Source organism: Xenopus laevis, chromosome 8S (assembly GCF_017654675.1).
Source record: "Xenopus laevis strain J_2021 chromosome 8S, Xenopus_laevis_v10.1, whole genome shotgun sequence".
In the NCBI taxonomy this organism is placed as follows: domain Eukaryota; kingdom Metazoa; phylum Chordata; class Amphibia; order Anura; family Pipidae; genus Xenopus; species Xenopus laevis.
Genome location: NC_054386.1, coordinates 7,563,831 through 7,578,757, shown reverse-complemented (window position 1 = coordinate 7,578,757; position 14,927 = coordinate 7,563,831). Strand labels below are relative to the sequence as shown.

Below are 14,927 nucleotides of genomic sequence, written 5' to 3'. Positions count from 1 at the left end.
AGGGTCAGACTGGGCCAGCGGGACACCAGGAAAAAACCCGGTGGGCCCCTGGCTCATGTGGGCCCTGCTGGCCCAGATCAGCACCCAGATCCCACATCTGAGGGATTCTTCAAGCTGCAACCTCCCCTTTTTGGGTGGTCGCGGCAAAAAACATAGCATGTGCACACACAGCGCGACAGCAGCCCTGGTGGGCCCTGGGCCACTCAGTCTGACCCTGGGGAGGGGGGCCAGTGGAGCGGGGGCAGCGGGGACTTTTGACCGTGCTGAGTTTAGTTCTCCTTTAAATGCTTTAGCAAAGTCTAAGCACATGGGGGCAGATTCACTAAAGGGCGAATTATCGCCAGCTAATGATTTGCACACATCCCACCACTTCGCCAGACGCAAGTGCGCGACTTTTCGCTAGCTTTACTTCAGCAGTGTAAGCATTTCATAGCGAAGATGAGCTAACGTTCGTTTTTGCCTAGCGGAAATTCGCTAGTGATCTTGCGCTTAGTTCAATTTGCATAGGACGGGTAATTTAAAGTTGTATGGACGTCTTTATTATAAATGTTGGTGCAAATGGTTTAAGTTACCACTTTTTATTCCACATATCCAGGGAACCTTAATAAAGACAAGAGAGTTAATATAATGCCCTACACATGAGCCCACTGTAAAATGAATGTTCCATATGTTATGAAATGTTTGTTAGGACTTTTGCAGGCAATCCCGCTTTAAAAAAGGAAAAGTCACCAGCATTTTTGGAACTTTTTACTGCATTTCGGCAGACAGGATATGATATAAGTGACAGAAGATGGAAGAAGCTAAAGCTTTTTTTTTTAGCACTTCGCCTGGTCTGAGGTGGTGAAAAAAAGCCGCCTTTAAGGGGCACATTTATCAAAGGTTGAAGGTCGAAGTTAAAAAAACTTTGAACTCAAAAAGACCAATCGAATGGAGGTCGAAGTTTTTTGGGGTCGAAGTGGGCCGAATTCGGCCTTCTTCGAATCGTACGGTCGTACTTCGATCTAAGTTTTTTTTTAACAACAAACTTCGATCTCCCAAACTCCCCCAATTGCCTCCATACGGGTTCTAGGAGGTCCCCCATAGGCTAAAACAGCACTTCGGCAGCTTATAGGTGGTGAATGGTCGAAGTCGAAGTTTTAAAGAGACAGTACTTCAAGTTTTTTTCAACTTTGAATCGAAGTATGACTATTCCCTAGTCGAAGTACACAAAAATTGCTTGAAATTCGAAGTTTTTCACTTCGAAACTTCACCTCAACCTTTGATAAATCTTCCCAAAAATTACTTCGAAATTCAAAGTTTTTTACTTCGAAAATTCACTTCGACCTTTGATAAATCTGCCCCTTAGTAAGTGTTGTAACCTGGAAATTCAGCTCCACTAGTGCAGAGAGCGCAATTGCGATCATTGCACTAGCGATGTTGCCCCCTTTCGACGCTGATTTTTAAGCATGGAGTGGGAGGGGGGTGTGAACTTTACCATGTACTGTCTCTTTAAGAATTCATATTCGACTATTCGCCATCCAAAACCTGCTGAATTGGTGTTTAAGCCTATGGGGGACCTCCTATAAAATCAATTTGGAGTCATTTGGTGGACTTTTTTTTTTTTTTTGAAAAACATTTTTTTTTTGGGTCAAAAGCCTAGAATTCGATTCGAATTTGTATCTCGATCCTATTCACCCGTTTAAAAAAATAAAATAAAATTTAAAAAAAAAACGATTTTATTTATTTTTATAATTAATTTCGATTGGTCATTTTTTTCCCCGACTGTCGAGTTTATGGGAGTTGATGGGAGTTTTTAAAAACTCCCATAAACTCTAAATTCGACCCTTGATAAATCTGCCCGTATGTGTGATGTTTATCTTTTAATTGTAACCCAGAAGAGCAAGGGTTAACCCTCTTAGCCCCAAACTCAGTCCAAACCAATAAATTAACTGCAGTTTGGTCCAGCGCAGGAAGGGTTGTAGGGCGGAGGCTTTGTATGCAAATTGCCAGGATGTGATTGGCCAGTCTCAGGCATGACGTATGGGTGGAACTAGTGGAAACTACACAAGCCATTTCCACCTGCGTATCGCTCCAGTGCTTGTGTCATCCTCCAGGAGACACTGCGGTACTGACTGACCCGTCCCCTCCCTCGCTTCGGATACACAACTGTCACAGCCATGGCCGCTAATCCGGAGGATTTCAGTGGGTGGCTGGAAGGCAATGTGGCGGCTGCCAGGAGACATAGGGGCGCTGAGGAGGAGGAGGGAGAAGCTGCAGAGCAGGGAAGGACCATTAAAGCTCAGCAGGCAGGGCATCAACCCGTTGCCATGGAGATGACATCCACAGGTAAAATGGGCGCCACTTGTTTTATTTACTCTTTCCTCGCGTATATAATACCTTGTTATATAAATATATAGGCTTCACACAGCAGCCAGAAGTAGTGAAATCCTTCAGGGGAAAACAGGTTTTTCTTTGGTGCTGCAAAGTGTTGCCAGTGGCCCAGTCACAGCATAGCAACACTCTCTGGCTCTTCTACTACTCCAGCTCCTTCACTGTTTCCTGCCTGACCTGCAGGGGATGCTGGGAACTGTAGTTCAATGGGGAGCTGAAGGGCAACAGGTTTGCAGGTAACTTTAAGGGGCAGATTTATCAAGGGTCTAATTGAAATCGAGGGTTAAAAAATTGCAAAATTCAAAGTCATTTTTGGATACTTCGACCATCGAATAGGCTACTACGACTTCGACCTTCGACTCGAAGTAAAATCGATAATAAAAGTACTGTCTCTTTAAAAAAAACTTCGACTTCAATACTTCGCCAAATTAAACCTGCCGAAGTGCCATGTTAGCCTATGGGGACCTTCCAGAGCATATTTCTACGTTTTTTTTGAATTCGAAGTACAATCGGAGTACGATCGTACGATGCAAAAAATCCTACGAATTCGACTTCGGATTTCGTATGTATTCAGCGCCGGATTTCAATGTGCGGCGCCCCTAGGCCGCGCGGTCCGACCAGGCGGCCGTGTGGTCCGACCAGGCGGCCGTGCGGTCCTAGCACCCACCTCACCTCCCCTTCCCAGCGCGCCGGCGTTTTTTCACCGGCGCAGCTGCTGTAATTGAATGGGGACGCACGCGTCCCCATAGTGCGGCTGGGCAGCATGCCGCCCCTATTTTTTTGCCGCCCTAGGCCCGGGCCTATGCGGCCTTGCCGCAAATCCGGGCCTGTATGTATTCGATTCGATGGTCGAAATTCAAAGTATTTTCCACTTCGAAATTCGACCCTTGATAAATCTGTCCCTTAGTATGATGTAGAGAGTGATTGCAATTGGTTTTCATTTTTTATTATTGAAGGTTTTTGAGTTACTTAGCTTTTTATTCAGCAGCTCTTCAACTTGCATCTCAACCAATCTGGTAACTAGGGTCCAAATTCCCCTAGCAACCATGCATTGATTTGAATAAGGGATTGGAATAGGAGAGGCCTGAATAGTAAGAGGAGTGATAAAAAAGTAACAATAACAATACATGTGTAGCCTTACAGAGCATTTGTTTTTTAGAAGGGGTCAGCGACGCCCATTTAAAAGCTGCAAAGAAGAAAAAGGCAAATAATTATAAAACTATAAAAAAATAAATAATGAAAACCAATTGAAAAGTTGCTTATAATTGGCCGTTCTATAACATAATACCTTTAAAGGTGAACCACCCCTTTAACTCTACGTGTGTCATAAAATGACTAATTCTAAGAAACTTTTCAATTGGTCCTCATTTTTTCTTTTTTTTTTATAGTTTTTTTAATTATTTGCTCTTTTTTTCTGACTCTTTCCAGCTTTGAAATGGGGGTCACTGACCTCCATCTAAAAACAAATATTCTGTTAGGCTAAAAATGTATTGTTATTGCTACTTTTTGTTACTCCTCTTTTTATTCAGTCCCTCTCCTATTCATATTCCATACCTCCCAACTGTCCCGTTTTTAGAGGGACAGTCCCTCTTTTGACAGCTCAACCTGCAGTCCCTCATTTCTACTGGATAGACCAGTTTTTCTCTGCACTGAACAGCCAGAAAAAGAAACAATGTTTCTAACTTAATTGGCTTTTGGCAGAAATGTGTTCAAACTTTCATAACCTAATAGGTTTCTTAGTCAGCACCTGTAGCCTGCCAATTCTTAGGGCCTGGTGCACGTGCAACGGTTTCTGCCATGTATCTGTTCACTCACAATTTTCAAATATTGACAGCACCAGTCATGGATTTCTTTGCTTAAAATGCCTTTATTGAGACATGGGCTCAGACCCCGATACACAGTGTATCGGGGTCTGAGCCCATGTCTCAATAAAGGCATTTTAAGCAAAGATATCCATGACTGGTTCTGTCAATATTTGAAAACTTTCATAACCTGCAAAATTTTGTAAAATGAACATGGTAATGAGGGGGTGTGGCCACAAAACTAGGCTTGGTCTAAAAAAAATTTGCCGCACTACGCACACCACATTTTTTGTCCCTCTTTTTATTTCCAAAATGTTGGGAGGTATGATATTCCAGTCTCTTATTCAAATCACTGCATGGTTGCTAGGGGAATTTGTAACCTTGCAACCAGATTGCTGAATTTGCAAACTGGAGAGCTTCCTGAATAAAAAGCTAAATAACACAAAAACCACAAATAACAAAAAATTAAAACCAATTGTCTCAGAATATCATTCTCTGCATCATACTAAAAGTTCATTTAAAGGTGAACAAACCCTTTAACCATCCAGACAGCCGGGTAAAACTTAAGGACCGCTGCTGCTGCTGCTGCAGAATCTCTTGGCAAGCTAGGGTGTGATTCCGGCCTCAGAGGGTTAAATTGTTTTTCATTTCTCTTTTTTTTCATGTGAATACAATTTGGATGGAAAATAAATGAATTGAATTACGGTGAGGCTACAGATGTATAATTATTGTTACATTCCTTGATTTATTTTTCTATTCGGACACTCTTCATTTTCCATGCTCTCTTTCAGACCCCTGTCAGTTGCTAGGGTTAATTGGACCTTAGCAATCAGCTTTTGGACTAGCTACCCCCGTCAATTTTTAAGAGCTGATTTACCAGAAATCAAATCCACCCCACCCCCAACCTTGGTTTCTTGTACTAGAGGTAAATGCAGGCAGCACAGGCCCAGAAATGGCAGTTTAAATAGAAAGGATATTTTATTCATGAAAGGGCTAAGTATAGACCTAGAGAATAGCAGTAGAAATTAAACAACATTCCCAGGATATGTTTGTCACATTCATAATACTTGAGGGGGTTGGTTTTGAACATTACTTTGAACTTCTCCCCATTCAGGTGCTATTGTGGACTTGCCCATATTATTTTGAACACATGAAAGGGAAATTAAGACTCCTTTTTAAATTTTTTTTACATTGTACGCAGAAACTTGATCTGTAATCAGGGATACACGGAATCCACTATTTTGGATTCGGCTGAACTCCCGGATCCGTTCGCGAAAGATTCAGCCGAATACCGAACCGAATCCCTATCCCAATTTGCATATGCAAATTAGGGGTGGGAAGAGGAAAACATTTTTTACTTCCTAGTCAAGTGATTTCCCTCTCCACCCCTAATTTGCATATGCAATTATTTTTTATGCAAATTAGGACTCGGGTTTGGTTCGGCTGGGCAGAAGGATTCGGCTGAATCTGAATCCTGCTGAAAAAGGCCAAATCCTGGTTGAATCCCGAACCGAATCCTGGGTCCGGTGCATCCCTATCTGTAATGTAATACCAGTGTGTAACTGCCATACAACAGACCCTGTAACTACAGGGTTGTTGGGGGTCTGCTGTAGTGATTGGTGAATTTATTCGGCAGTCGCGAATTTGCGATGAATTTCCACGTTTTGCCGCGAATTTGCCTCCAAATTTTTTAATGGGTGTCAAATGTCGCCGGTGTAAATTTTCACAAATTTGTGTTTTGCTAATTTTTCACCCGTTTCGCGAATTTCGTGGCGAAGCAAAACAGGACAAATTCGCCCATCACTGGTCTGCTGTGTAATTCCAGCTAATCCAGAAGCTGCTAGCAGTAGAGTCCTGAGCGGGTCCATTTTTTGGAACTCGTACCAACCCATACCCGCAACCTGCAATCCGCAACCTGGACCCGCAATCCGCATTCTTACCCACTTGGACCCACTACCCAACCCGCAAGTACCTTATCCGCTACCTGGACCCGCGACCCGCTGACCATGAAGAATCTGGAAGTGCTGTCATTGTAAACCGGAAGTGACATCATCAGAAGTAGGCGTGACCAGGAAAAAAGGAGTAAAAATCGCTACTGCAAAGACCCGCGGCCCAACCCGCGACCCACAGACCTTCGTCTATACCCGTACCCGGAACTTCTACCTGAAACCCGAAGGCTACCGCAGTTTTTTGCGGGTACCCGACCCGCTGCAGGACTCCAGCTTGCAGCCTGCCTCCACCCTCTGGGGTGGGGAAGGGTGGTGGATTGCTGAGAGTGCATGGGGGTACAGTCCTGCACGGAACCAATTTATAAGACCCGGACCTGACCCAAACTGCAACTCGCATATTTACCCACTTTGATTTACAAACAAGCTGCTTTTGACAGTTATTGACATATCTTTGCTAACATTGTTTTGCTGAAGTGCTTGCAAACTGACTAGTAATTTGGTCATAGTAGTGCAGAAGGGTCAAGGCTGACACCCAAGATTTCAATGAGGTATGAAGTGAAGATTACTTAACAGTTCAGTGTAAAAATAAAAACTGGGCAAAAATATAGTTAGCCAAAAATTTATTGGAGTGACTGGATGTCCAACATAGCAGAACACTACTTCCTGCTTTTCAGCTCTCTAACTGTGAGTAAAGCTGGCCATGCACAGAGAGAGCCGCTCGTTTGGCAACATGGAAGTGAGGTGGATGATATCGGACTGATCCATCGTGGGCCCTAGGGCACGGAATACAGGCGGTCAGATCGCGAGACCGCATCAACGAACAGATGCGGTTCGAGATCCGACTGGATTTTTAGTCCTGCCCAATCGACATCTGGCTGACTTTCGGCCAGATATCGATCGGGGAAGCCCGTCGGAGGGCCACATACACGGGCCAATAACCTGCCGACTTGGTCTGTCTGCAGCTTTTATCGCCACGTGTATGGCCACCTTTAGTCAACGACTTGAAGGGGGGCCACATGGGACATAACTGTTCAGTGAGTTTGCAATTGATCCTCAGCATTCAGCTCAGATTCAAAAGCAACAGTTATGACCCATATGACACCCCTTAAGTCACTGATATATACATTACATTTTTGGCTAACTAACTATATTAGAAACATGTTTTATTTTGTATTTACCCAGTTTTTATTTTTACGCTGAACAATTCCTTTAACGATGTTATTCTGCTTAGTCTCCAACTTTGCATCCCCCCCACTCATCCACTCATTACCGATTCCCTTAGTGCGTCTAGATAATGCAAAAACACCATACCAGTCATTCATACAAAAAATATGTCATATGTAAAGGTTAACTAATGTCCGCAAGTAACTTCTCTCACAGAATTAAAGCTTCATGGGTTTATTTAATGACTTCATTCTGTTTGGTGCCTTCTGTCATGTCATTGTCTGCTGAGTCTGGCACTTGCCCAGGCCCGGACTGGCAATCTGTGGGTTCGGGCAAATGCCAGAGGGGCTGCTATAAGGTGCCATAGAAAGTCAATATTTAGTGGGCTGGTGGGGGCTGATTGGACCTATTTTAATTCTTAGTCTGGACCTGACTATGCCCCTCCACTGATGGGTGCCATTGTACACAAGCCCAGAGCCATGGATACTATAAGAACAAACAGTGCACAACTACAGTATTAATTATAAAGATACGGTAAATAAAAAGGCAGTAGGTACTAGTAAAGGCCTCCTGTGGGATCACAAAAAAATCACCCACAATTGCAAAACAAACATTGTTTGAAGTAAAGGAGATGTTTATTCCATGACAAATACTCTGTGCACTGAAGTTATGCGGATTATTGTTTCACGATGATTCGTGTTTGCCTTTACTCTTCATTACTAGTTTAAAGCTTGATAAATGTCATCAATTTGGAACTGATGTTACGTGGTCGACTGCTCCACCCATCTTAATGGCTATAAGCCACAGTGGGGGTCATTTATCAACACTGTGCAAATGTGCCTATGGGCAGTAACCCATGGCAACCAATCAAATTGCTGCAATCAGTGTTCTACTTGCAGCTGGCTTCAAAACGCTAATCACTGATTGGTTGCTATAGGTAACTGCCCATGGGCAAATTTGCCCCGTGTTGATAAATGAGCCCCAGTGTGTGATTGCAATGAATGCTGCATTTGAAGGAGCCATTAAATATCTTTGTAGCTGGAGGGTACAGCAACACATGCATTTTGCAGTGCAGATATTTTCTGTAACAGGATGATACAGTAGAGACGACTGAAATGATTAATTACTATAACAAAGCTCTCTGTTTAACTGTGCACAGAAGAATCTGCAGTAAAATGATTTTTTATCATTTCAAGCACACAATTACATGCCTGGTTTTATTATCTTAGTTCTACATAATATGTCTGTGGGCCACTTATCTGTGGCACTGTTGCCCATTAAGAAAATAACAATGAACTTGACAAGCCTACTGCAGGTGGATAATGTAAACTTATATATACCAACAAATAAAACACAAAAGTGCTCTAGCGTCGGTCTCTTTCGCTAGCGATTTCTTTGACTTTTTTTCACTAGCGATTTGTTCTCTACGCCTGTTAGTAAAAAGCGATGTCCCTGTGGATGGTATTTCCGACGAAATTTCACTAGCGGCGGCCACTTCGCCTTTTAGTAAATCTGTCCCTATGTTTTATGCGATTCTGCTGGGGTTTTATATATATATATCAGATAGCTTTGCATATGCATTCTGGTTTATTACATTGCTCTTTAATTTCTTCTTAGTGATACTGACACTAACAATTTCCTTTTTAAAATATTAATCTACATTAAAAATTACCTATAGGTCATGTAGCTAATTTTTCGCTGATAGTTCTGCTTTTGTAAGTAATTGTTACTTACTTAAAAGTTCCTAAACTTCAAGTAAACTTCAAGTTACTTTGCCAACCAGACTGTCCCTTTTTAACCTGTCAGAGTTTCTAATGCTAACGGACTCCTGCTGCACAAATATGGCAGCCCCCTCATAGAGAAACAGGGTAGTTACAAAAGTAGTTTAAAAGCATCAGGCAAATACTTTTATGGCAAAATTATAAATAGCATTCAAAGACAATGTTATGATAGATAATAAAAAAGGTTATTTTCTGATGTCAATATCTCTTTAAAGGGGTTGCTCACCTTTAAAGGGAATGTCAACCCAAAAAAAAAAATGTGCCTAATAAAAGAAAACACAACTGTGGAATATACATTAAAGTGGACCTGTCACCTACACATAAAAAGCTGCATAATGAAAGTCCTTTGCAAATTAAATATGAAACCCCCAAAAAATGTTTCATTAAAACATCCATACCTGTTAATATGGTGTTTAAATATCTAAACTGTCAATCAAATATTACCTGCCCCGCCTCTATGCCCGTGGCATAGAGGAGGGACAGTCAATTACTTTCACTTTCCATTCAGCACTTCCTACATGTCACTGCTCTCCTCACATTCCCCCTTCCCTCCTCAGGCTCTATAATTGTGTGGGGCACTGCACATGGACATTAGGTCCCCCATTCTGGTGCATACACAAGATTTTGGGGTGGTACACAATTTCCCTTAATAACCGTGTACACAAAATGGCTGCTGCCTGCTTGCTGTGATTGTATAATTCCAAGACAGAAGGAAACAAAATTTAAATAATAAATACAGTGTAAGTAAAGTTTATTTTGCTCAACTAACGTGATAGAAAAGAATTTGAAATTATTTCTTAGGGTGACAGGTCCCCTTTAATTGCAATTTTTTTATGGTTTTTAAGTTATTTGTATTGCCATGGAAAGCAGTGTTTATCTGTCTACCACTTATTTATTTATTTTTATTATTATTTATTATTTTTTTATTTTATTTATTTATTATTTACCTTTCTATTAACTCCCCTGGTGGATCTGGTTTTGAAACAATGCATCTCAAGCCAATGGATTAACAGATCTGTCTTGCTGGGGGAGACTGGCTTTTGCAACATTGTTTAAAAAGTAACAACTAGGAGTTAAGCAAATACTTAACTCGTAAATAGTGATGGGTGAATCTGACCCGTTTCATTTCGCCAAAGTGCACTGAAGTCTATTTTTTGACGGGCAACAAATTTTTGATGCCGACAAATCATTAGAGTTTATGGGCGTCGTTTTCGCGCCTGAAAATTTTCGCTTATCACTACTTGTAAATGCATATGATTATGAATAGAATTTTTGTTCTGTAAATGAAGCACAATGTTGTAATAATGCTATTTCTGAACAATTATGGGTTTAGAAAACAATATATGTATTTCAATAATTTTTTCCTGGATAAAAAAGGGTACCATTTTATAAACTTGCTCAAATGATATGTCCTCCATGTTTCCTATATTACTTTAGTTGGTCTGCAAATTAATTTAATACCCTGCTAGAGCAACAGTGGCTGCTCCATAGGAATAATAATAAGAATTCCATATGACAGATCACTAGTTTATGTGTTTATTACATTTATAGAAGAATATGTTAATGAATGTAAATGAAAAGCCTCCTTATAAAGTGTATCATTCTTTATTGTCCCTATAAGAGCTTGTGTATGGCATATATATGCCAAATAAAGATTTGCAGCCATGTTTGTAGCATAAACTTGTCTTTGATTTGAAGACACATGAAAGTCAATGTATGTTATGGCCACATACGTAGTAATGCTGAGCTGTCAGAAATTGCTCTAAAAATAGAGCACTTATACCAGCTCTGGGGCTGGAACACATTGCTAGGCCTACATATTATGGTGTTTAAAGGAAAACTATACCCCACAAACAATGTAGGTCTCTATAAAAAGATATTGCATAAAACAGCTCCTATGTAAAACCCTGCTTCATTTAAATAAACCATTTTCATAACAATATGCATTTTTAGTAGTATGTGCCATTAGGTAATCATAAATAGAAAACTTCCATTTTAAAAAATAAGGGCTGCTCCCTTGGATCGTATGATTCACGGTGCACACAAACAAACCAAACAAACTATACTTGTTAGGTCACATGAGCCAATTAAGAGACAGATTTCTGTCTTTTGCTTCCTCACTTCTTCCTGTTACAGTTAGAGCTGCAGTATTTCTGGTCAGGTGATCTCTTCCTGTTCCAGTTAGAGCTGCAGTATTTCTGGTCAGGTGATCTCTTCCTGTTACAGTTACAGCTGCAGTATTTCTGGTCAGGTGATCTCTTCCTGTTCCAGTTAGAGCTGCAGTATTTCTGGTCAGGTGATCTCTTCCTGTTCCAGTTAGAGCTGCAGTATTTCTGGTCAGGTGATCTCTGAGGCAGCACACAGACCATCACAAAATGGTGGTTCAAGGTAAGAGATGTAATAGGACAATATTTACTTAAATATATATTCCAGTTTGGTAAGATTCTTTAATATGCCACTTAATATAATATAAACTATCTGTTGCTCAAGTATTCATTTTGGGGGTATAGTTTTCCTTTAACGTTTAGTACTCACCATAGTTCTGATTTAGCTTTTCTCAATCCTCAGATTTCTTGATCCACAAAAATCATATGCTTTGAATGACTTTATAGAAGGGAAGTGGTTACTTAGCGACACAGAGCTGTAATCGCATTACTGCAGTAAAGTGGACCCCTCGGGGGTTTTTACTTTCGCTTTATTTCCAAGTTCTCTTGTGCTCTAGTTTCTGTCGAGTAATTTAATAAGTCAGAAGTCCTGCTAATTTACTATGATATACTGTACTATTACAAAAAAATCCGTACTGACAGCTAGATAGCATTAATTACCCTTGTTGTTAAAGTTGCTATTCAGTACATTGATATATTACAGTAATGTGAATGTAGGCTTTCCTTTTCTCTATTGTGACATGGACAGACTTAATCTGTACCAAGCCCTGCAGAAGTAAAATGACAGTCTGGGTAGCAATCATATTGCTTTTGCTTGGTTTTTCATCCGCATTCCCAGTGGACTTCTTGACTTGGAAGGGGCCTGCATCAGTTTCAGGTCTTTTTCCCTTCACTGAGATTGCTATTAGTGGAAATCCTATACTCCCAATCTAACAGAGCACTAGACTGAAATAAACCATTCAGATTAACTCTAGCAGCACCAAGCTGGTTTGCAGTAATGTCTTTCTAACTTTACATTAACAATACAATTTGTATATTTGTGTTTGGATAGGAATTCACTATATTCCCTAGTACATTCATGCTATATAGCAGAAAGCTCATCAGAATAGTGAAAAACTGTCAGAATATTATTATTGGTCTGAAATTATTTTCATTTATATCATTTTCTTACTGTCATGGGGAAAAAAAGTTATTTTCAAAATAAATCAGTTAATAGTGTTGCTCCAGTAGAATTCTGCACTGAATCCGTTTCTCAAAAGAGCAAACAGATTTTTTTTATATTAATTTTGAAATATGACATGGGGCTAGACATATTGTCAGTTTCCCAGCTGCCCCCAGTCATGTGAATTGTGCTCTGCAATGCCATTGGGCATGATAATGTTCAGTCACTAGCCTATAAAAAACAGTTCTACCAATGAACATTTCTTGTGCAGACTAGAGTTGCCATTCAACCGGTAAAAAAGATGATTAAAGGAGAAATCAACCTGTTCTGAAAAAAACTAGCTTCCCAACAGGGATTCATTTGAGTTGGATACACCATATCATGTTATTAAAAAGCAATGAAATGAAAGCAAAGAGTGAAATGAAAATGCCAGTTTATGCTGTTTACTTACCGAGCAACCAGCCTTCTGGAACTGCTTGCAGAGAGCTGGCTGCCATAGAATTTTGCACAATGATTTACCAAGTCTGCCAAATCCTTTCAGACACAGCAATATGATTCCTCTTGTTTCTGTCCAGCTGTATCTGCTCCCTCTTTGCACATATAAAACTGTCTGTCTTCTTTCAGAAATAGCAAACTGAAATCTGTTCACACACCTGTTTTGGCTTATGAAGTATTTCAGTAGTGCAAAAGTAAACCTGCTATTGTTATGTGTGACTTGCACAATAGTATCTTCTGCAATAAGCAGTTATCAGATATTTAGTCACTAAAACAGAAACATATACTCCTAAAAACTGGTAACCCCCATACCACTTCTTGTGCAAAATACTTACCCGTATCTACTCGAGTATAAGCTGTCCCGAGTATAAGCCGAGGTACCTAATTTTACCCCCAAAAACTGGGAAAGCTTATTGACTCAAGTATAAGCCTAGGGTGAGAAATGCAGCAGCTTCTGGTAAGTTTCAATCAAAAAATTTAGGGTTTCTGCTCCCATTGGTGGTGCCGGCTTCTCGTTTTTGGATGCCGGCAACCATTCTTGGACGCCGGCGAATATTCCTGGAGACTATTCTTGGATGCCGGCAACTATTCTTGGATGCCGGCAACTATTCTTGGTCGCCGGCGACTATTCTTAGACCGTTTTTGCGCTTGACCCGAGTATAAGCCGAGGTAGAGTTTTTCAGCATATTTTAGGGGCTGAAAAACTCGGCTTATACTCGAGTATATACGGTATATACTTTTGTGCATGTACTACAAAATCCACAGCAATACAACAATCTGTGTAAAATTCTTATATACTTATATAATTATATATCCACAACAATTCACATAATATATATTCCTATACAATGTTATGTATTATACCCTATCCCTATACCATTCAGTAAGGAAAAGTGCCTCTTGTGCATTGTGCTTATTTATAAATTTTTTCACCTTGTGCATTTAAAGTCAGACTCTGAAAATTCAGCATCTCAAAGCTCTCGAGGTCCTGTAAAAGTCAATGGGGAAGGTCCCAGTGTCTGCGCTGCTGTCTGTACTGATATCCAATAATTTCAGGGATTTTGGACCAATAATCCGAAAACTCCGAAGTTATCAGATTTTTCCACAATCAATTTTTTCGGACTTTTTTTTAATGATAAATAAGGTCCATTCGGGCAGTTGGAGTTGATCAGATTTTTATGTTAGAAATACTTCGAAAAATTTGGACCTTAATAAATAACCCCTACAATGTGCTCTGGGTGAGTGGCAAATAAAAGCAGCTTTAAGCAAACGGATATCAAAATTACCTGCACCTCGGCGCTGACCAAGAACATCCAACAGAGTCGCTACTTTTTTAATATCAATACGGCTTTATTTGAACACACCAAATGATTCACAGTGGCAGTGAGTCCTCAGACTCTGAGGAAGTGCAGAGGTAGTTGGCACGAAACGCGTTAGTTTTATCACTCACCCACTGCCACTGTGAATCATTTGATGTGTTCAAATAAAGCCATATTGATATTAAACAAAGTAGCGACTCCGTTGGATGTTATTGGTGCAGCAAGTTACGGATTGGAGTACCGGATTCCCGCGAGAGCAGCGGCTGAACAGAGAGAAAGGCTACTTAGACGAGGGTGAGCTCCGTGTTCTTTCACATCCTTAATGTGTGCAGTTAAGCAAACAAATGTACACTACTTTGATTTGCTAAAATAGGAATAGAATGATTTGCCATGGTTGAAGTCAGTAACACAGCACATGTTATACCCTTGGAAGTCTCTCATGGAGAAAAGTTCAACAAATGTAATATGCCATATTGCCAGAGTGTTGTCTTCTTCGTTTTCACGTAGTAGCAGATTTCAAATGACTTCAGGGGAGAATATTTCATCAAAGTAATTAGATAACTGTCCTTGATACAGATTGCCATTGTCATGGGACCTAACATAAATATATCAAACAACAGAGAAGTAAGTTTGGCACATTTTCCCTTAGCACTTTTTATAGCAGCAGCATTTGAAAATTCATTCAAATTAAAGATTTATTTGAAATATACATACTTAATT

At 40.3% G+C, this 14,927-nt stretch overlaps 1 protein-coding gene across 2 annotated transcripts in view; it reads left to right on the top strand.

Annotated features, from left to right (window-relative positions):
• Positions 1–2,024: 2,024 nt before the first annotated feature.
• rtn1.S (reticulon 1 S homeolog) overlaps positions 2,025–14,927 on the top strand; it is a 63,691-nt gene continuing 50,788 nt past the window's right edge. Inside the window, exon 1 of one of the 2 annotated variants that reach the window (XM_018232107.2) lies at positions 2,025–2,325. In XM_018232107.2, the coding sequence (XP_018087596.1) occupies positions 2,157–2,325 (169 nt within the window). In that variant the 5' untranslated portion in view covers positions 2,025–2,156. 2 annotated transcript variants of the gene reach the window in all.